This window comes from Pyrus communis, chromosome 17, assembly GCF_963583255.1.
Source record: "Pyrus communis chromosome 17, drPyrComm1.1, whole genome shotgun sequence".
Taxonomy (NCBI): Eukaryota; Viridiplantae; Streptophyta; class Magnoliopsida; order Rosales; family Rosaceae; genus Pyrus; species Pyrus communis.
Genome location: NC_084819.1, coordinates 14,530,399 through 14,552,869, shown reverse-complemented (window position 1 = coordinate 14,552,869; position 22,471 = coordinate 14,530,399). Strand labels below are relative to the sequence as shown.

The 22,471-nt window shown below is 37.7% G+C and overlaps 5 protein-coding genes across 5 annotated transcripts; 4 read left to right on the top strand and 1 right to left on the bottom strand.

The window, feature by feature from the left end:
* The first annotated feature begins 6,154 nt into the window (after positions 1–6,154).
* LOC137722320 (7-deoxyloganetic acid glucosyltransferase-like) lies at positions 6,155–8,465 on the top strand. The gene is made up of 2 exons (XM_068461288.1): positions 6,155–6,701; positions 7,549–8,465. Exons 1-2 carry the CDS (start codon positions 6,155–6,157, stop codon positions 8,463–8,465), a joined length of 1,464 nt encoding a protein of 487 aa, XP_068317389.1.
* Positions 8,466–9,167: 702 nt separating this feature from the next.
* On the top strand, positions 9,168–9,886 carry LOC137721667 (18.1 kDa class I heat shock protein-like). Its single transcript, XM_068460688.1, has one exon. It carries the CDS (start codon positions 9,198–9,200, stop codon positions 9,669–9,671), a length of 474 nt encoding a protein of 157 aa, XP_068316789.1. The 5' UTR covers positions 9,168–9,197; the 3' UTR covers positions 9,672–9,886.
* A 3,006-nt stretch (positions 9,887–12,892) lies between these two features.
* On the top strand, positions 12,893–13,270 carry LOC137722059 (copper transporter 2-like). The gene has a single exon (XM_068461053.1). It carries the CDS (start codon positions 12,893–12,895, stop codon positions 13,268–13,270), a length of 378 nt encoding a protein of 125 aa, XP_068317154.1.
* Positions 13,271–14,911: 1,641 nt separating this feature from the next.
* LOC137722058 (copper transporter 6-like) lies at positions 14,912–15,277 on the top strand. The gene has a single exon (XM_068461052.1). The coding sequence runs from the start codon at positions 14,912–14,914 to the stop codon at positions 15,275–15,277; it is 366 nt and encodes a 121-aa protein (XP_068317153.1).
* A 257-nt stretch (positions 15,278–15,534) lies between these two features.
* LOC137722519 (peptidyl-prolyl cis-trans isomerase PASTICCINO1-like) lies at positions 15,535–21,775 on the bottom strand. The gene is made up of 21 exons (XM_068461542.1): positions 21,507–21,775; positions 21,314–21,416; positions 21,121–21,205; positions 20,928–20,997; positions 20,607–20,704; positions 20,392–20,514; positions 20,220–20,252; positions 19,966–20,024; positions 19,777–19,861; positions 19,325–19,483; positions 19,118–19,175; positions 18,765–18,913; positions 18,437–18,534; positions 18,207–18,276; positions 17,639–17,698; positions 17,337–17,393; positions 16,872–16,940; positions 16,576–16,653; positions 16,362–16,463; positions 16,208–16,279; positions 15,535–16,117 (listed from the first exon to the last, which is right to left on the bottom strand). The coding sequence occupies exons 2-21, from the start codon at positions 21,388–21,390 to the stop codon at positions 15,857–15,859; spliced, it is 1,863 nt and encodes a 620-aa protein (XP_068317643.1). The 5' UTR covers positions 21,391–21,416; positions 21,507–21,775; the 3' UTR covers positions 15,535–15,856.
* Between the last annotated feature and the right edge of the window lie 696 nt (positions 21,776–22,471).

Here is a 22,471-nt window from a genome sequence, read left to right as displayed (position 1 = left end):
CGTTTTTTATCTAGTTTCATTCCTTCAATTTCCTTTAATTTTGATTCTCATTGTGATGTCTGTCCAATAGCCAAGCAAACAAGGTTACCATTTCCCTTAAGTCCTACTTCTAGTTCAAAACCATTTAAGTTGATATATTGTGACATTTGGGGTCCGCACCGTTTGCCCTATTCCTCAAGTGCATGATATTTCTTAACCATCGTTGATGATTACTTCCGATTCACTTGGCTATTTCTCATGAATTTAAAATATGAAACACAAGAGAAAATAAAACTGTTTTTTGCATATGTCAACACCTAATTTCAGTGTCAAGTCAAGCAAATTCAAACCTATAACGGTGCAGAATTTCTATCTATGCGCCCCTTCTTTGACAAATCAGGGACACTCTTTCAACATATTTGTGCCCACACACCACAACAAAATGGGGTGGTTGAGCGTAAACATTGTCACCTACTTAATGTTGGTCGAGCACTTCATTTCCAGGCAAATCTTCCACTAAATTTTTTGGGAGAAAGCATTTCTCACTGCCACTTACCTTATAAATCGCACACCCACCATAGTTTTATCCAAAAAAGACTCCCTATGAAATACTCTACAAACGCACACCAACATATATGCACTTACGGGTCTTTAGGTGTCTTTGCTATGCGACACAAACATCACCCAAACACAAATTTGATGCTTGGGCTCGTAGATGTCTCTTTGTTGGATATCCTTCTGGTCAAAAGAGGTATCATCTTTACGACCTTCAACATCACCAATTTTTTACTAGCCGTGATGTGGTATTTCATGAACACATTTTCCCTTTCTCTCACCTTACTCAAGACACCCAACCTAATGAATTTATGCCTGTCTTGCCACTAACCACATCTAAAACCCCCTTATTAGGCCCAGACCCACCTATATTTCATCCAAATCCACCACAAAAAACTTTACCTAGCCCCACCAAGTCTCCTACTTCACCTTCTACCCTTCAATAACAACCAAACACCTTACTTGACCATTCTCCACTCACGGTCTCCCACGATCAACCACAAAATACTTCACTTGAAATATCTTCACCGTCGTCGATCGTGTCCCAACCGAATTCTATTGATCTCCCTAGCCTCGTAGACATCATCACACCACCACTTGCTCTTGGTCGCGGTTTACGCCCCAAGCAACCTTCTGTCTTATTGAAGGATTATGACTGCTTACAGGTCACCACGTCAACTTCCAAATCCACTTCTTCTACGCGGTCAGGTACTAGATATCCACTATCCCATTACCTCTCATCTTCTCATTTATCATAATCTCACCAAATTTTTGTGAACAACATAACCTGTTGTGTAAAACCTACTTCCTTTGCACATGCCAATCTTGATTCTCATTGGCAGGAAGCAATGAAGTCTGAACTTGCTGCAGTCGAACAAAACAACACATGGACACTCACTCATCTGCCCTCTGGAAAACGTGCCAAAGGTTACACGCAGATTGAGGGTTTAGACTACTCTGAAATGTTTGCACCTGTGGCTACTTACTACCATTCGATGCTTATTAGTCGTGGTTGCGCAACACAAATGGCCTCTCAACCAGCTTGATGTACAAAATGCATTCCTCCATGGTGATTTGGAGGAAGAGGTTTACATGTCACCACCTCCCGGTCTTAGTCGATAGGGGAAACGTTGGTCTATCGACTCCATAAATCACTTTATGGCTTGAAGCAAGCTTCTCGCCAATGGTTCTCTAAGTTTTCTCAGGCCATTCAACTTGTGGGTTTCAAACAATCGATAGCAGATTACTCATTATTTACATGCATAATTGGGCATTCAATTACAGTTGTGCTTATATATGTTGATGACATGATCATTATAGAGAATGATCATGAGGCTAGACAATGATTGAAACATTTTCTTCATGGTCAGTTTCGCATTAAGGACCTTGGACCTCTCAAATATTTCCTTGGAATCGAGGTGGCTCGTTCACAACAAGGTATTTCTATCTCATAAAGGAAATATGTTTTAGAAATATTGGATGATGTTGGATTGTTAGGGGCATGTTCGGTTGATTTTCCCATGGAGCAAGATTTGAAATTAAGGCCAACCAGATGGTGAACTATTGAAGGATTCAACAAGATATAGAAGGATCATAGGACGACTTATTTATCTCACCGTAACAAGGCCAGATATCACATTTTCTGTTCAAACTCTTAGTTAGTTCATGAACCAACCTCGCAAGCCTCATCTTGGAGCTATTATACGAGTCTTAAAATACCTCAAGGGACTCCAGGACAAGGGTTGTTTTTTTTCATCTGAAGATGCATTGCAATTGAGGGGTTACTGTGATGCTTCATGGGCATCATGTCTGACAACTAGAAGGTCTGTGACAGGTTATTATGTTTTTTTGGGAAAATCACTCTCATCTCCTGGAAGACTAAAAAGCAACATACGGTTTCACGTTCGTCTACAGAGGCGGAGTATAGATCAATGGCTGCAATCACTTGTGAACTTACATGGTTTCGTTATTTGTTACAAGACTTAAAAGTGCCCCATGCAGCTCCAGCTCATGTTTACTATGACAATAAGGTTGCTTTACATATTGCAGCCAATCCGGTATTTCACGAGCAAACAAAACACATTGAATTGGATTGTCATTTGGTTCGAGAAAAGCTACAATCAAGAATGATCGCAACAAGGTTTACAGCTTCAAGGCACCAATTGGCCGACATATTTACAAAAGCATTGGGGAATGCAACGTTTCATTCTCTGCTCAGCAAGTTGGGTATTCACAACATACATGCTCCAACTTGAGGGGGGGTGTTGAAATTCTTGTATTAATTGTAAATATTCGTTGATTGATGTTGTGATTATTTTCCTAGTATAGGACGTTGATTGTAGGACTTGATTATGGGATCTTGTCTGCTGTTGTAATTTGCTAAACTTGCCTTGTAAAGGCAGTTGCTAGTTTGTATATTAGGGTTGTACTATCTTCATATTCAATTATCGAGTATAATCTCTTTGCACATACATACATATGTTCAGCCATTTTTCTTAAATCATCAGTTCTTTAATAACAAAGAATGTATTCCAGATTTTTCAGAATTATATGCTACTTCGGTGCTCCAGAATTCCAAAATTTCAAAGGAATTCGAGTTCCAGAATTTCAGTTGGTCGACTCAGTCCGGTCCCCCTTTTCCTGGTTTTGCTTCCTGCTACTTCGGCGCTTCCTGCTTCTGCTTCCAGCAGGACATTTGGCAATCTGTTAGAGGTTGATTGAGCCTTCGCACTGGCACCCTGCCATTGCCAGAAGGCCCAGACAGACCACTGAGACCAGACCCAAACAGGCCAACCCTTAGCCCCAGAGTGACACATTCTGCCCAAATTGTTAGAATTTTGGTATGGTTTGGTCAACAGTGGCAAGCCATTTCTATGGTCAGTGCGATCAGATATGCTTCGTGGTGAGCAAAGAGAGTTTGTTATTCCAGCAGAGCTTGAAGTTGGTACAAAAGAAAGAGGGTTTATAGTGGAAAGGGTTCCACAAGAAAAATATTTCAAAAAAAATATTGTAAGGATTATTGTGAGGACGGAGAGACGGCGTAATTCCGGTGGAAGTTGAGGTGGGTCCTAATGAAAGTGGACATAGAGGAATGGGCTCCACAAGAAAGAGGTTTTAGCCCATGTCACTGTTGGTGCATTTTTGACCCACAACTGGTGGAACTCGACCATGGAAGGAATTAGGTTTGTTTCATACATTTTGTTTTCTTACCATTGGAACCGCATGCAGTAGGGCTCTGAGGTCCAAACTTACTAATATTTCTTCTTGTCTTAATTGTACTGTGCTATTCTATGAATGAAAGTTATGAAACTCAGTTTCCTACCCAAAAGATTTAATTGCCAATTGGAAAGATTATTGGGATCACATGTAACACTTGTGGAAATGAAGTCATCATGAGATCTTAAATCTATCTCTCCTCCTTTATATGTGGAAATGAATTCAAATTTAACAAAAAATTATTCACTTTAGTTTAATCAACACTACGCGAGCATGCTCCGATTAAGCTTAATTGGTTAATTAGCAACTAAAAATCAAATCAACTAACAAGTTCAGTTTTGTTCGTTCTGGTTCAGTTTTAAGCAAAAATGAGCACGGCAACTGGAAAAATCCGATTCAATACTTTTCTATTGAGTTTAGATTTGAGTCGGGCAATATGAAGCCAATCTCTTCTTCAAGTCTATCAATATAACACGTTAATATCTATATTGTATTTGCTTCCTTATGGTAAAGACTGCTGTGTAAAGGCATATGGGAGCTTGACTGCAAGACCCACCCGTCTAGCAAGGACGAAAGTCAGCCTTAGTGATCCAACGACGACAGTTTACAACACAGAGCAACCCGGGACATTGGGCAAAGAGCTCCTCGATCATTTTTGGGATATAAAGATGGAGAAGCAACAACAGCAACCGCACGTACTTGTATTGGTTCGTTTGTTTTTAATGTACTAATTTACAAATTTATTTGTAAATTATTTGATGTATAAGGCATTGGGATAGCGTAGCCTTAAGGGTGTAATGCGTGAGTACATACTACATGTAACCCTGTGAATTCGAAACAACCAAACACAGAGTATTTGATGTATGTGTATATCAACGGTTCTAAGGCTGCCAAGTATCAGTCGATTAAAGACTAGTGCTGTTACAATGGCCAGGGATCTTCTGTTCTCAAATTCGTGTCTTCGTCCATGTCTTCTTCTAATTTTTCAACAAGTGTCTTTTAGTTTAACTCCCAATTTAACGATTTCACGTTCATTGTCAAAAAATTAGAAGGAGACATGGACAGAGACAAGTTTGGGGACAGCAGATTTCTTATCTGTTAGAATTGCTGTTAGTTGTTGTAACAAGTGTTGTTAGAATTGTTAGCTGCCAAATGTCAGTCGAGATTAAATACTAGAGCTGTTAGAATTGCTGTTGTTGTTATAACAATTGTTAAATCGTTAGCTGCCAAAAACAGAATTCCTTAGTGAGCAAGAGATGTACCGACTATATAAGTGTAATCTTAGCTCATTAGAGCTCAATGAAATACAGACCATTACCTTCTCTAACTAAAACTTTCTTTGTTCTCTCTCTCTCTCTCTCTCTCTCTCTCTCTCTCTCTCTCTATGTTCATTTCTGAACCTTCATCTCTCTTCATCTTCATAGGGTATACCTGTAACCCTATGTGTTTTTGCAGGGTAAGAGTTCCTTTTTTTTTTCTTTTGAGTTCGAGCAACTTCATTTTTTAGTTTCTTATATTAGCGATTAATGATTGTAATGCAAAGGGAAATATTTTATTCCTACATTTTAACCGTGCTAGGTTGCTTGTTTTTTGTTTCTTGTTACATTGGAAGGTTTGGTTAAAGAAAATGTGTCTTCTTATAATTGAAATTGTCTCATTTGAAGGAGGTAGATTGTGTTGAGAATGAGTTTCACATTGATGGAATGAGAGACCTTGTATGAGCTTAAAAGAAGATGAGTTACTTCTCGTATTGTCAATTTGTTTTATAATAAAATATCAAATTTCTTCAGATTGATCTAAAACCTCATGCAAACATATTACCAATTGGTTTTATGATGTAACCTCAACTTTCTTCAAATTGACCTAAACCTCATGCAAACATTTAGTCAAAGAGGCACTTACAAATCCTTCTTTTTCTGTTTTTAAATAATCAGCCAATAGCCTAACTCTTCATTGCTTGTACTTGTTCTTAATGGTGCTCGGTCCTTCATGGCCATGTTTTGAAAGGTTATAGTTAAATACTTGCACAGTAACTTAGATGCTATACAGGCGCTGTATTGCGCATAGACTAGCATATATACAACGGCACAAGATATAATTTGGTTTGAAGAACCTCCAGATATGATTTTCAATCTCCTTCTAAAGAATTAGTCATATGTTATAATATTTGTGCCGGCATTCTTTTTTCCTTCGACCAGATTGAATCACCAACAAAAATTTAAATGAAACCACTTGATAATGCAACCTATCCTCTTGTACATATTTTCGACATTGCTAATGAATATCGTGCTTCTCCCTGTCTCACTATCAATAGGCCTATAATTAAGATTCGGAGAAGCTCTGCACTTTGCATGCACCAAATTTTCTGAACCAGGCAAACATACAGAGAATGGGTCGTGGGTAGATGTATGTGGACATGGAGCAACAACAACAAAATTCACACGTACTATTGCTGCCCTTACCATCACAAGGGCACTTCACTCCCATGCTAAGTTTGGCACAGCTGCTCTGCCACGCTGGCATCCATGTCACCTTCCTCATCACCGAGCACAGCCAGAGTCTCTTCACCCAGCGCGAAGCCCTCTCTGCCCGCTTCCCAACCCTCCACTTCGAGTCTATGCCTGACGGCCTCCCACCGGACCACGGACGCAAATTTTCTGCCCTACACGAAGTGGGTGCGTCGCTTAGGTCCACAATTAAGCCGTTTCTGCGCGAATTGCTCATCTCCCTAACCAAAAAAGACGACGAGACGTCTAATGATGGCTCTACTCGCCGGCGGCTTCCTCCTTTGCGTTGTATGGTAATAGATGGGATATTTATGTGCTTTGCAATTGATGTGGCTGAGGAGGTGGGAATTCCCATATTTGCCCTTCGCACAACAAGCGCTTGCAGCTTCTGGTGTTATACATGCATCCCCGACCTCATTCAACAAGGCCAGCTTCCCTTCCAAGGTCATCACTGTCACTCTTCTTTCCGTTCTTTTCTTTCCTTATAGAACTTTAATTTCATAAAATTTTGATTTATATGTATCCTTTCAGAAAATTCTCATGGTGACTCTTTTCTTTAATTTCTTGTATTTTTCCTCAATGTTATGATTTACATGTCACTTTCTTAATTTATATGTAAGAGAAATCTGAACAGTGAGAAAAAAAAATTGAACTAAGCTAAATAGGATACACCTCTAACAGAAAATAAAATTGGGTAGTAAGTATACTAATTTAGGTACAGGCCAAGAATTATTATTTTTTCAAGGGTTATTTTTGTTTCGGTCCGTAATCAACTTAATTGTTATAATGAACCCTTATTTATTTAAAGAGTTTGATCGAGGTCCCTAACATTATTTAAGGGATTTAACTCCTGCATTTATGCATTAAATATTCCACAAATTATGAAATTTAAACAAATTCAAATAATATTTTTACAATATAACAATTACTTAAAAATCAATAATAGAGTAATGTTGTTCTTCACATAGTTCTAGCAAAAAAATAATGTACCCACGTAATGATTAATATATTTTAAAAACAATTATTGATATACTTTAAAACATAAAATAAGGAGAAATGTTATTAACACTCCAAAAATATTATTTTACACTTCTCCCAAGTGTATTTTTCTTTCTCAATATAAATATAGAAAATTTGAAGTGTAGAATAAGAATTTTAGAATACCAATAACAATTCTCAAAATAAATACATATAATTAGCTGGTTTTCACTAGTTCAGATGTATTTTGTACTCTTGCTACTACAGTACCAGTTTTTGCTGAACACGATACATGCTTGTCATGTTAAAACAGATGAGGACATGGATCGGCCGATTAGGGGTATTCCGGGGATGGAAAGTCTTTTGAGACGACGGGATCTACCGAGTTTTTGCAAAATGCCAATCGACCATCCAACTTTTAAATTTTTCGTGGAGGAGTTTGAGGCCATTACTCGAGTTTCTGCTCTCATACTCAACACCTTCGACGACCTCGAGTCCCCAATACTCTCCCACATCGCCACTCGCTTTCCCAAAATTTACACCTTAGGCCCTTTCCATGCTCTTCTCAAATCTCGCATAGGAGACGATCTATCATCCTCCGCTTCCTCCTTGCGCCACCAAGACCGACGTTGCATGACTTGGCTCGACTCCCAACAATTGCGGTCCGTTATTTTCGTCAGCTTTGGGAGTTTGGTAAAGATAACACGCGTCCAGTTACTTGAGTTTTGGCACGGTCTAATCGACAGTGGCAGACCCTTTCTATGGGTAGTACGGTCGGATATGCTTTGGAGTGAGCAAGAAGCGCACGCGACGCCGGCAGAGTTAGAGGTTGGTACTAAAGAAAGGGGTTTTATAGCGGAGTGGGTCCCACAAGAAGAGGTACTGGCCCACAAAGCTATCGGAGGGTTTTTGACCCACAGCGGCTGGAACTCGACCATTGAGGGCATTTGGGCGGGAGTTCCAATGCTTTGTTGGCCTCAAATAGCAGACCAACCGGTGAATAGTAGATGGGTTGGTGAGGGTTGGAAGATCGGGCTCGATATGAAGGACACGTGTGATAGGTCTACGGTGGAGAAGATGGTAAGAGCATTGATGGAAGAAGGTGATCGAAGCGAGCAGATTTTCAAGTCGGTGAATACGTTTGCGAAGTTGGCTCGCCATGCTGTTCGTGAAGATGGCTCTTCGTATAAAAACCTGGAAAAACTTATTGACGACGTAAAAAAGTTGTGATGTGAAATCATGTGGTGTAAAAGTTCGGTTGCTGAAGTTTTTATGTCTAGGGAAAGCTCTTGATCTCTGTATTGAAACATGTGTGCTATTTATGATTGCTTCATGAATTAAAAAAAAAAAAACTCAACTTATGTCAATGTTTAAAACTTTGTTGTAGACCCAAGCGCAAGTAAGTTGGCCAAAATCGCGTCCTCTTTCTTTGATAGTATGACACTTATATTTGACTCCATCTTCTTATGGTAAGGTTAGATTTTGCTCAATTAGAATAAATAAAGTCGTAATGATCTTAAAGTCATGTATATATGACTAAATATATATATATATATGTATATGATATGATTAGGGTAGTTTATAATGGAAGGGCTATCTTTATATTAGAATGTGTGTTAACAATTGTATTGCATGTTCAAATAACTTTGTTTATAAGTGAACTAGATTCAAGATTGAAGAGAATAAACACAAACAATGTGACATCAAAGAAATACTGGAAAAGAAAATTCTCATCTTTTTATAAAGAGGATTCTCTCTCTCGAAATTTCATCAAATATGCCTTAAGCACTATAGAGATATTTTCACATCGCCATCCTTCTCCAGGGTCCAACCATTCTATTTTTGGCCTATATAAATACAGCTATCCGCCTTTCTTAATTTCACAGCATTGAAAAGTTACATATACTTAGCTAGCCCTGTTTCTTTTTCCAATCACCAAAACTCATTATATACAAAGATATCATGTCACTCATTCCTAGTAACATCTTTGTTGGTCACTACGATCCTTTCTGCCACAATGTTTGGGACCCATTTGAGGAATTTCATTATGGAGGCCCAATGATCATCCCACACCATGCTTTCCCAAGTGAAGCAACCTCCTTCGTGACCTCAATGACCGACTGGAAGGAGACCTCAGATGGGCACTTAGCACTCAAGGTACATCTTCCGGGGTTCAAGAGGGAAGAAGTGAAGGTGGATGTGGAGGAAGGTAGGGTTCTTAGTATTAGGGGCGAGAAAAAGGTGGAGAGAGAAGAAAATCACGACGGTTGGCACCGTTTTGAGAGGAGCAGTGGCAAGTTCATTAGGCGTTTGAGGTTGCCTGAGAATGCCAAGGCCGAGAAGATGAAGGTGTTCGTGGAAAATGGAATGCTCACTGTCACGGTTCCTAAGGAGAATGAGGTTATTAAGTACTCTCCTCATACCAGAGTGCACTAGAATTATGCTGTATGTATATTGTAACTTTAATTATTCCGGGGAGGTGGGGGTGGCCGGCTGCTTCCCCTTCACTTGTGTGTGTCTTACGTAAACAAATAAAGTGCATGACACCATTGTAGCTTTGGTTCCATGTAATGAAACAATAATTTAATTAGTCCTAGCCACAAAATTAACGTGTGAGAGTGCTCTTTTCTAACTTGATTTTAATTAGTTCCTCTCCCTGTGCACCGAATCCTCCTGTACGTGTTTGATCCAATGTTTAATGAAAATCCTACTTTTTCTCACAACTTAGATTTTGAATGTGATCACTTAGCCAAAATTAATATATCGTTTGTTGATAATAGTTCATGTAGTTAGTTTTATCCAAATACTTGTGCAAACCTATCTGCTGTCATCTGTTTGTAAAGTAGGAGAGACTTTTCAATGTGATGGGAATACGGTCCGGTACATTAAGTATAATAATATAATTAGTTGAAAAAAAAATCAAATTTCCAACTAATTGTATTATTACACTTAGTATACCAAGCCATGTTCTCGGCACACTTGAAAAATTTCTCATAGAGTACAAGTAGCATCTATCTCTTATGCATTTAAAAGGAGTTGTATCGTTCATCGTTGTACAGATCAATGAAAAGCAAAGTACTTTACAGGATTCATAGAGTTTATGAAATTATTAACAACTAAATATTAATTGGCTATTGACATGCTACTTATACGTGTCCTAATATCATTACTTCGTAACACCTACAACAATTCTCAACGACAATTTTGCAAGGATTAGCATCTCTTGTAATCAGTTCTTTTGATTTTGTAAAAGGCCAACGAGATAAAATTGAGAGAGAGAACCCAGTTTATGTAAAGAAGACGTGCATGTTGAAGAGCACTTTTGGTAACTCACTGCTTATATATATGTCTTTATCAATCCTGAATCTTGCAAGCTATAAATTAAGATTGCATGCTTAGAGTGCACAATAAAAAATTTCTAAATTAAACAAAATCTTAATAGTCTCCTAATATGAGAGTTTGGCACAGATCGAGGGCTAAAATTATTCTTAACAAAATCGTGATCAATAACGCAATGGGCACGTACGATTAAATTGTGTCCAATCAATTCTCTCTTAATTAAGGAATCTCAACCTGGGCATGAAGGTCTTACCAAAAAAATAATTATTATAAGTGTAACTGTTCTTCTATTGAAACCCCAAGGTAGTTGTATGCAAGTTTTTTATTTCAACAAAACTGTATGTAAGTTTTAATTTCGATATTCGGGTCAAAAAGTTTTATTTTCGATGTTCGGGTCAAAAACTCATTAATGCATTTTGAATTACTTGGTTTATTAGATATTGAATTTTAATGAATTTTTTTTTTTCTTCCGTTTCAGCAATTTATGAAAAAATAAATCAAGGAAAAACCTATATGAATATACCGGCTACAAAAAAAGACCTCATGTTGGCTGAGACTACTAGTAGTGCATGTGACTAAGGACTTGGTGCCAAATCATGAAATATGCAAACATGTTTATATTCTATAATTGCATACCTTTTTAAAAGGCTTTGAAAGCTTTAATATTAGTTTTGGTATGGCAGCTTTCGTGCCCCTAAATCCTGTCGAAGCACACCTTGTCACAGTTTTGAATCATGTACACTCATAGGCAGGGGCGGATCTATTAAGGGACCTAGGTGGTTCCGAGACCACCCGAAAGCACAGATAATTGGCTGTGAGGATTTCCAAGGACCACCCAAGTCTGAGTAGTGGTGAAGGGGAAAAGCAGCGGCTGCACAAATATTTTGGCTTTCTGCCAAACCAGAAGAAGAGAAGAAGAAGATTATTTACTTTTTAAACGGCATCCTAGGTCACAACGTCATGTGGAGCATTAAGTAAAATGGTGAGTATTGATGTATTGTTTGAGAACACCATCCTAGGTCACGTGGGAGGCTGAGAGCCTCACCATTTTTTATTAAAACAAAAAAAAAATAAAACACAAAACAAAAAGGGTTTGACTTTCAAACAATTCCACTCCACCCAAATTAACTCCCTAGTCCCTAATCCCCGTTCCCTAATATTCCCACCCCACCCAACCGAAGGCCACCATCTCTTCTCCGTTCTCTTCTTCAGCCTTCACATACCCATACATTTTAAGATTAACTTGATATTTATATTCATTCAATGCATTTAAGAAGTAACTTTTTCTCAATTGTAAGGGATTAGTGATCTTGCTAAAAATGGGTAAAAAAAGGATTGCATCACATTGTTGTTTATATTAAGATTAAGAATAAAAAGTTGACGTTGATCGTTTAATGTTTCAATGTTATTTTCATCTAATTTTTTGAGTTTTATATTAGGACCACCCGATGTTAAAATCCTGGATCTACCACTGCTCATAAGACAACTAGTTTTGTAAAAGTTAATTGAGTCTCAATGTAAAAGCAAATTTGGAGAATCAAATTTGCCATGCATGAACATTACTTGCTCACCAAAGTTCTTAGAAGCAGCCTGCAGCCAACCGTCTCCTGCTCCAATGTTGAATCTGAATACAGGTTTTTTGGCTAATACATGTGTCGAGACCACAAGGCTTTGCTGTCTTTGTGTTCGATGTCTTTTTCGATCGGTTTTGCTTCATTGTGACAAACTCAATGCCACTTATTTTGATGTTAATAACTTAACGAAAGTTTAGTACATCCACTTTTTGGATCTCCTTTTCATTCTTGTCCGAATCATTCTTCAATGTAATATAATAATTTCAATTATCTATTTTTTTTAAGTTACTCCTTAAAGATAACTCGATAAAAAATAAATCAAATTATAAATCTTTTAGTGATCTGTGAGTTATCCAATAAATAGACGAACAATGTTATTCATTTAACAATAAATAGACGAACAATGTTATTCACTTAAATATTGAAATTTTCACAACATTAATTCAATGGTAACTAATTTGGTCAATTTTTAGCAAACTTGATCATTAAAGGGTGAATTATAAAGTAGACAGTTTTGACAATCAAGCAACATAGAGCAAGAAGATTCGGACAAGAAGATTAGTAGCATCCCCCTTGTTGAAAAATAAATATAATCTAGAGCGGCCATTTGTCCCTCAGCCATTGTAATCACCTCCAAATTAAGTCCCAACAACATTGTTTTCAACACCTGTCTTGTCTGTAATCTATATAACACCAAAACCTGCCAGAAAACCTTGCGATGCCCAAATCGCAAGCAAGGAAAGGATGGAGCCTATGATGAACATGAACATGCAGATGAGCTTCCACTGGGGCAAGGAGGCTACAATCCTATTCAAAGGCTGGCCTAATGAAAGCACTGCCATGTACATATTGGCTTTACTTTTGGTGTTTGTGCTAGCCTTTACTATGGAGACTTTGTCTGCCTGGCCTAATGTCAAACCTAGCATGAACCCAGTCGTGGCGGGTCTCGCTCAGGCCTCCATTTACGCTGTTCGAATTGGGATGGGGTACTTGGTCATGCTCGCTGTCATGTCATTCAACGCCAGAATCTTCATAGTAGCCGTGGCAGGCCACACCTTCGGGTACTTTATAGTCAAGGCCGTAACTCTTGCTCTTGCCAAACCAGCTGCTTCCCAACCCTAGTTGAAATTTGATTTTTTTTATACCTAGTTGATGATCAGATATAGTTTTACCTTTTGTCAATGAAACAATTTTACCTTTAATATTCAAGAAAATAGTTTTGTGTACTTCCAAGTCCTCCATATATCCGAAAATAGAGCTTTGATTCATCATTTGTAAGGCTACTTAAGCACACAATAAAGGAGGATCTGTCATGTATTGCAAGGATCTATAAATTTTCACATAAGTCTATACTGTACAACATCTTTGTTGAGAAACCTGCAGATGAACATGAAGAAAAAGTTTCCTTATTTAGTAATAGCCGTTAGATTCAAATGTACAACGGCTTGTTTAATTTTTATTTCGGGAAAGAAGAATAGCTGTGCTTGTTCTTATCCCTTTGTTGTACTGTCTTGCTGGATCCATTCCCAAGTGGAAGGATCACTGCACCTGATGCTCTAGAGGGCTGAGATTGATCCCTGAAAAATCAGATATCTCCAAGCCCCTATATGCTAGGGTTTTGTTGAATGAAATTATCACTCTCTCATTCACTCTAGCCTCCCTGCATCTCCCTGCATTTCTGTTCTCCCTTCACCATTTTTCAAAAGCTAAAATCTTGTGAAATTTAATAAAAAAATCGATCATGGCCTGGTACCATTTCAACAATCTTCTCCTCCAAACAATCAATCATGAAAATGTTTTCACAGAGAAAAAAAATTGAGAGGTACTATTTAAAGATCTAATCGTCATAGTTGTCTCTACTTGGTCAAAATAGGTCAAGCTTTGACTCACATTGATGCGAGAATGATCTATATCGTGAACTGACCACTAGAACTGAGACAAGTGAATCTACAGTTCTTTGTTCATGAAACCTAGCTAGAAATTCATGCCCAGATCCTTGAATTTATCCATACCCTAATCCGTGATTCAAAACTAATTAACTATAAATCAGAACAATGTTATATTGTTTATCAAAAGTTTACAAAAACACAGCACTAGCACTGCTGCACTGCACTAGGTGGCAGAATAGTGTTATCGACAAGCTGTATTGTTAAGTTATTAGATTCCCCTGGTCCTGTATTGTTTGGTGGGTCGTTTCCTTATTAGTTCCTTCACCATATATTATCTCTCATTTTCTTTATACGTGTCCATTCTTTCACTCCACTTTCTAAGCACAAATCAATCTTCTTATTTCCTTCTCCAATATAAATTTAATCGACCAACAATGCTCGCTCTCTGCCCAAATATAAGGTTATATTGTTGGGTAGTGAATATGAACGGCATGTAATAAAGAATATATTTTTTTGGTTTTGAAAAATTGATGTTCTAAACTATTGAGGAATGAGATTTCAACTCAAATGCACAAAGACAAACACATGTTCTAACTGACCTAACTCACATCTATCATATAAAAATAAACTTGTTAAAAAGTTTTAAATTCAGTTCGACAACGTAAGTAGCAAAATATTTTGAGAAATTTAAGATAATGAAACAGTGAAAATTTGAAAATTACCTTAAAAATCATATGAAACAAACAAAAACCAGGTAAAATAAAATGAATTGAGTAGTTTTATTCACGCACATTTTTATTTCCAACACACTCTTATTAATTTTTATCTAGTGATCTTCTTTAATTCATTTGATCCTATGGTCAAAAATTGAGATATGGCTCCTCCGCCCAAGGGCAGTGATGAGCAGCAGCCTCACATATGGGGCAAAGATGTCATCATCGTCTTCCACGACTGGCCTAACAACCACCTCGACAAATATGTCTTGGCTCTCTTCTTCATCTTCCTCCTCGCTGTCGCCATCGAGATATTGTCCGTTTTGCCCAAACACCGACCAAGCACCAAACCCTACCTATCCCTCCTCGGCCAGACCAGCGTCCACACTTTTCGTACTGGTTTGGCTTACCTGATCATGATCTCCGTCATGTCGTTCAATATCGAAATCCTCATCGCCGCCCTGGCCAGCCATGCCGTAGGTTTCTTCATTGTTAAGGTTCGCGATCATGGCCACCTCCCCGACTAACCCGAACCAAAAATTTGATTTATCTTCTTCTTCTTGGTCAGTGCTTGGGTTGGCTTCTATCTTTTTTGGTTATTTTGTATAATGTTATGAGTGCGCTGCTTCTTGTTGTGGTTGCTTTTTTTGGCCTAAGATTTCTTTGAGCTTGTTGGGTTGTGTTAGCTAGTCAGCTTGTGGTTCAATTGGACTTAATATTTGTATTGCATAAATTTCTGTTCAAATGAAGTAAACAGTTGGACAGCAGTTTGGGAGAGATGAACAAATATAATCAGTAGAATATGCGTTAAGGTCAAATGAATCTTACAGTAACAGCAACCGTCGGATGCCGAGATCTCGTTCTTGATTGGTGAGGTACACTTCTGGAGCTCAGTCTGTACCTTAGCCAGTTGACTTGATGATTGCTTTTGATGCTGTAAAAACCAAGTTCGGTTCGTCGTCAACGATTTTTGCAGCTCTTCAGAAGAACAAAATCACTAAAGAAGCTAATCTCCACTGTTCGTTAGTATAGAACGATGAATGATTTAACGTTGTTTACACTTGACTCTTCTTCTAGAACCCGTCTATAATTATTTGAGACGTTGATTACAAAATCGTACATCCTGGCCGCCCAAGAGCTGCAAGTAGTCGTTTAGGCCACAAAAAAGACAACCAGGACGATCTAGGTACATCCTCTGCAGTTTCATGAGATTCGTCCGAATTATCTCCGTCGGAATCCTCCTTATCATCATTCTTGGGGTTCTCAACTGCAGGCTGATCTCCATCTTCAGTTCCAGCCTCTGCAATTTCCCCTGGCTTCTTGTCAAATAGCCCCTTGAATTGCTTCCGCACCTTCTTCTCAACTTCCTGATTATTAATGGCGAGACAAAGACAATCGCATAAATAATTTTTACTCCACGTCTCAAATCATAAACAAATTGTTGCTGATCAACTCACCTGTTCTTTCTGCTTAACTTTTTGAAGAGCAGCTGTAGCATCAGATTCAGTTGACTTGTCTAGTTTGATCATCTAAAAGCATCGGAAGGGATTCGAAAATGAATAACAATAATTTAATTATCAAAAATATCACTGAATTATTTATAAGCATTACCTTGTTGAAGTCACTCTTTGCTTCCTCGAAATCTCCAAGAGTCATGTAGGCCATACCTCGCCGGTAAAGAGCCTTGACGTGTCCAGGGTTTGCTTCTAAAACCTAGAAGTTCCATCGGGAACACATTACAAACCAAAGTGAAAGAATCAACTTCAGACTACATTACCAATTATCCAGACCCCTTATCTTTTAATATGTAAGTATCAAGACATACCTTGTTGCATGTCTCGATGGATTTTCTGCATTCTCCCATCTTCAGGAAGCATGCAGCGACATTCAGATGTAACAGATTCTTAAACATCCAACCAAAAAATGAACCATTTATCAGTCCTCGACATATAGTTATCAAACATACAGGTTGTGCAACTGGACTTCAGAGAATGTGAAGCGAAGATGTTCAGTATTACAAGAGTCGAGAATAAAACAATTACAGCTTACTAATCCCATCTAGGTAAAATTTAAATAGAGAATAAGACGCCCAAAGGAGAAATACAAGAAGCAAGTGGTTACCCTTGTATTGGCAAATATTTTCCCCTCTTCATCATCTTGTGGATTAACATGATTAAATTCCCGAAGCACCTGTATAGAAGCCATCCAACAGATATGATCATATGACAATAAGGTCACAATGGACACTTTTTTTTTCATGGCTTAGAGCAGAAAGTAGAGATTATGATTTCATAGGATGTAGTATTATCATCCATTCATAAAAGTGAAATAAACTCAGCTATACAGAAACATGGAACTGAGAACTGCAGTTAGGTTCCAGAAATACGACTCTCAAATCACTAGATAAACTGTGGCTGAACAGTGAACACAAATCAGTTTTGTAACAAGCAGCAGTTTACTTGCAATACAATTTAATTAATAAACAACCGCAGTAAGAGAACATGCTTCACCATGAAGATAGAACAGGCCTACACCTACAAAATACTCATAATCTAAAGGTAAAGCATGCATGGAAGGGCACAGTACCTTGTCATACTTTGCCTTAGCAAGTTCAAATTTTCCTTCTTTGAATAGCCTGTTCCCCTGAGACGAATATAGCATCATAGTTTCAATTCCCATGATTTAAAGTTCAAATACCCTACCATTAAAATGTTATATATTGATAAAAATCAAACTTTATACCACTGAAACAACTTGAATATTCAGAAGATGAGCATGAAAGCACGAAAATGTGCACACAAAACTTTGATGCAATGAGATTATGTGTTAATACATCAGTAGCTGTTGATAGTTTGATACCGCAACCACTAGAAGTTAATAATACATACCGTGTTTCTAATCTTCTCTGCTTCATCCATTATGCTTTGAAAATTTAAACCAGTCCAATCCTGCAATGAGTTTGAGAATAAGGTTTAATCACATGGCTAGCATACAGCTTGACAGTAGGAACCTAGAGAAGAAGTAAAAACCTCAAACACATAGTTCAGATAAATGTCCAGCTAACAAAAAGCATATAAGCATGTGTATAAATTGTTTATAAAAGCATAGTTTAGTCGTAACTCACATCAACACCTAAAGCATTTAGAGTGTGCATAATTATGTATACCTCCATCAAGGACTATTAGAAGTAATCCTTAAGACAAAGTACACAACCACTTTGAAGTTACTTTAAGCCGAAAGCTAATTCTCAAAGGTTAAAATTTCATCTCATATTGAAGTAACTGCTTCACAGAAAGTTAACACTAACATGAACGATTAAAATGATCATCCAGAAATATTCAACAATTAACCCAAACAAACTACAAACAATATCAAAAACAATTATTTTATTTTATTTTTATATGAAATAAACAAACAAATAAATAAAACTTCAAAGAAATGAAAACATAAGATTACCTTTGGCATCTCAAACCCAAGAAGCTCAATTTCCCATTGAATATGAGCACCTTCAGGAACATTAGCAGGCCTATGATATGGAGAGAATAGTGTTACATTTGAACTTGGAAAACTATAGAAACACTGGCAGGAGACTTCCATCTATGCGTCTGTGTGTTATATTTTAGGATACTGTTTATTACCAATTACAACAGAAACTACAAATAGTAAGTAAATATTCTCAAAATAACCTAGGAAATTTGTCGTATGCATAATCAGGAGGACATGTGACGAGAGCTCTCTCTTCAGGCAGCATCAAACGAACACACATTTCAAATCCCTCAGGCACCTATCATACAACATAAACCTTTCACTGCATTGAATTTCTGATTAACCACCATTCACATAGAACAAGGTAAACAACTAGCTCCAATTGCATCAAGCAAATCGGACTGACCTTAGAATCTGACCTTAGAGTACGCATACAAACACAAACACACACACACGCGCGTATTGCACAAACTCAAAAAATGAAGACTTCAAACCAAACATTCTTCTTAAAGCTTATGGACAACTCACAAGGCCTTCTCCAGAACAAAACTCCAAAGGTTGACCATCGTTATCAACTCTTGTATCATAGAAGATTGTCTTTTCCTCGTTAAGAAGCATACCCTTATAATGGACATGTAGTAGGCTGTCATGAAGAGGGCAATCCATAGGAAACTCACCTAATTATTCAAGAAATATAATAGAAACATTATGCTTCATGCATATAACATATGCAGATAAAAGATCCGTGAAAAGACCATAAAAACCACCATTTGAAAAGGACCAGAGTCAATGACTCAATTGGGAAAATCATGTAGCAAGCCTCGATCTATGTTTCTAAGAAACCCTAAATTCTCTGGGCACATAAAATTCTTGAACCACACCTTTTCCATCATGAATACGACGTTTTATCAGGCGCCCATCACCAAGCATGTCACGCACCTGAAAATACAGAACCATAGAACTAGATCAGAATTTGACTACCCCATAAAGGTATATCCTTGCCAACTTTGCTATACAAATTATTACAAAAGAAAACAAAGAGACATGGAGAGGGAACTTGAGTTATGATAAAGATGAACTTTGCACACCTGAATAAAGTGGGCAAGCTCCACTTCAAAATGAACTTCCTCAACACCTTCTACCACAGGAAGGAAAGGAGATGGAGTTAAGTACTGCTTGGTCACATATATTATTGCCTTCTCTTTCCGTGTCATTGTACCAATTCCCATCTCAAGACCTTTAGGTACCTAGTTTATATTCAAAGACATTGGGGTGAATAAAACATAATACATTAGAGTAATATCAAAATTGACTGTTTCCCCACTCAACACAAACACTTTTGTGGCCTGATTACTTCTAGTCTTAATGTATTTTACTTCTAGACTTAATGTATTCTTTAGTGTATGAAAGAAGAAAATTAGCACCAAAAATGCGATTTAAACCCATCAGATAAGTAACAGCTAAGAGCGATGTCACCTGAAACAAAACAAATGAACAAACCAACACAAACAAAGAAGATAATGAGAAATCGGTTACCAACCTCTGACTTTCCAAAATTAAAGAAAAATGGCTCTCCTTGAGTATGTGAAACAAGCACTTTTCCATCACCTGTCTTTGCTGAAATCCTGAAAACAACCATATACCTCCCTTAGAAAGTTTCCACATATTCATACTTACATGTCATTACAGCAATAGAATACTTATTGGGAAGGGGAAAATTGGTCTTTACCAGGCTTTTACTTCATAAGGTTCCCTTGGCGATTCCCAACCCTGACCTTCAGTTATTACCTGCCAATTTTAATGGGCAATCTATTATGAAAAATGACTCAAATTTGGAGTAAAGTACAGAAAAATTTGTCCCTACACAGATTATAGTGATTGACACTATTAATCATAATCGAATAAATATTCTGAAAGTGTTTCTGAGTTTAACAGCACGCTCCTAAGTCAAGCGAATGTGCAATATTTTATTATTTCCCGTACCTTCTTTACCACTCCCAAGTCATCACTAATGACCTGAAAATTAGCCAAAATGAAATAAATAAGATCAGAACCAATTTGAGGTCAGGAAGAGGATGAGTACTGTAGTTGATCACCATAATCAATTGTACTTCAAGCATTTTCAACCATAAAATTTATGTTTTGAAATTCTCGCCTTGGCTTTAAAGAAATCGATCATCTCAATTTCAAAATGAAGTTCATCATCCTTGGGAAAGCCGCTGGGTGCTGAAACAGGGCAATCGTCCTCACCATAGTGCACTTGAGGTTTCATTTTGAACTGATACAAGGAAAAATACAGTCTTTAAAGCATATGAGCCAAAGGCACATTCATAGGCAAAAATAAAGCTTACTAAACCAAGAAGATATTACCATCGCAACTTCACCCTTCAGCATTGTTGGAATTCCTTCGAGTAATCCCACTATGATCTTGCTCTTCCCCAAAACATGTCGTATAGGAGTGCCCTTGCCTGTTAATAAGATTTTAATCAATTCAATGAACATAACAGAGCATTTTAACATGGAAATTCATTTTACTCAAAGCGAAATAAAATTAGGTTTCGACAACTTTAGAAAATCATAGAATTACCACAACACAAAAACTAATTCAAGGGAAAACATATAAGAAGTGTTATTTAGAAAGTCCACTAATCTCTATACATATTAAATTGTAGTTAGTAACATAAGACTTGCCTCCATATTCCGATCGGGACGATTCAACAATGACTCCGTCCAATGTTCTAACAGTGGAATGATATACAACCTGCAAAATGCACAATGCAATTTAGCTTTCGCCATTTCCTTCCGTAACTTATCCACCAAAATTCTTAATTTGACACAGTTCAATTGCAGTAATGGCTTATCAAAATGCAACACAAGCTCTAACCTGATAACCATCTGAAGGTGTCGAATCGCCTCCACCGGGCCTCATCACCGCTTTCATCAAACCTCCGGCCGCTATCTTCTTCCTCCTATCGTCACAAATCAAACAAAATCAATGAAATTCAAATACAGCATTTCACTGATAATTTCCACACAAAAAAAAAAAAAAAAAACCAAAATAATTGAAAAAAAAATACCGCTTCTCATCTTCGGAAGGCTCCTTCGCCTTCTGCGGCGGCGCGACTACCTGCTCGACACCTTCTTCAACAGCCATCGCCGATCAACGTCAAAACCCTAGCCCTACATGAAGAAACAAACTTCCTCTCAGCTCAACCAGCAAGAGCGAGGATTTCGTACACTCAATTACCTTCATAATTTCACTCCGCTTACCCGAAATTCGGACGATCGAGGACGATTCCAACCGAGTTGACTCACGAGTCGTGATTTTCAAAGCTTCCAGTTCAGCAGCCTCCGTTGATATTTTTACAGCTTTCCAGTCCCACTTCTAAACAAATAATCGAACTACTCGAATGGAAGACGACGCGGAGCGAATTTTTACCGTCGGTAACTGGTAACTGGATTTACCATTTACTGAGGGGTTGCTGAGTCCTAGAGACGATACGGTGGTGACTCGCGCTGAGGATTGAGTCCGGAAGGTATTTGGCGCCACATGAGCAGCCTAGGCCGGCGGCTTGTAAGCTTAGTTATATATTCGACATGTGGCAGAATGATAGATAATATGGTTACGTGTGATAAATTGTTGTTCACCTAATTATCCACCGAAAAGTAAGATGTTGTTTACCTAACTTATAAGACTCGCCACTTAAGACCTGTCGACAGTATTCAAGGTCCGTAGATTTCTTTTTTTTTTTTTTTTTTTTGTTTTGAATGTCAAGGTCCGTAGAAGTACGCGAAAGACGAACTTATAAAGCGCTGAATGATAATTATGCATGTATTACGTAGCAAGTCCTTAAATTCGCACTTGCCTAGTTCCGTGGCGAAGCCAGGAAATATTGAGGGGAGGGACAAAATTTAAAAATGTAAAAGGTTCAAAAAAAAAAATAGAATCAACCTTTAAGATAATAGACAATATTAATGTCGTTCATAATTTATCAATATAAACAAATTACATGAAAACATTGCATAATAGGCTCATTATTAGTAAAAACAAAAACATATCCCTTAATGGAAACAACCAAGCTATCACTCAACCATTCATCCCCTATTTTGTTAGGCAATGGTGTTTTGACAATATTCATAGCAAAAATGCTCTCTCCACCCAAGTCAATGTTGTAGCTTTCACACCTCCTACTCTTCACCAATTCCTTTGAAAAATCACTAATTTCTTTCAATGA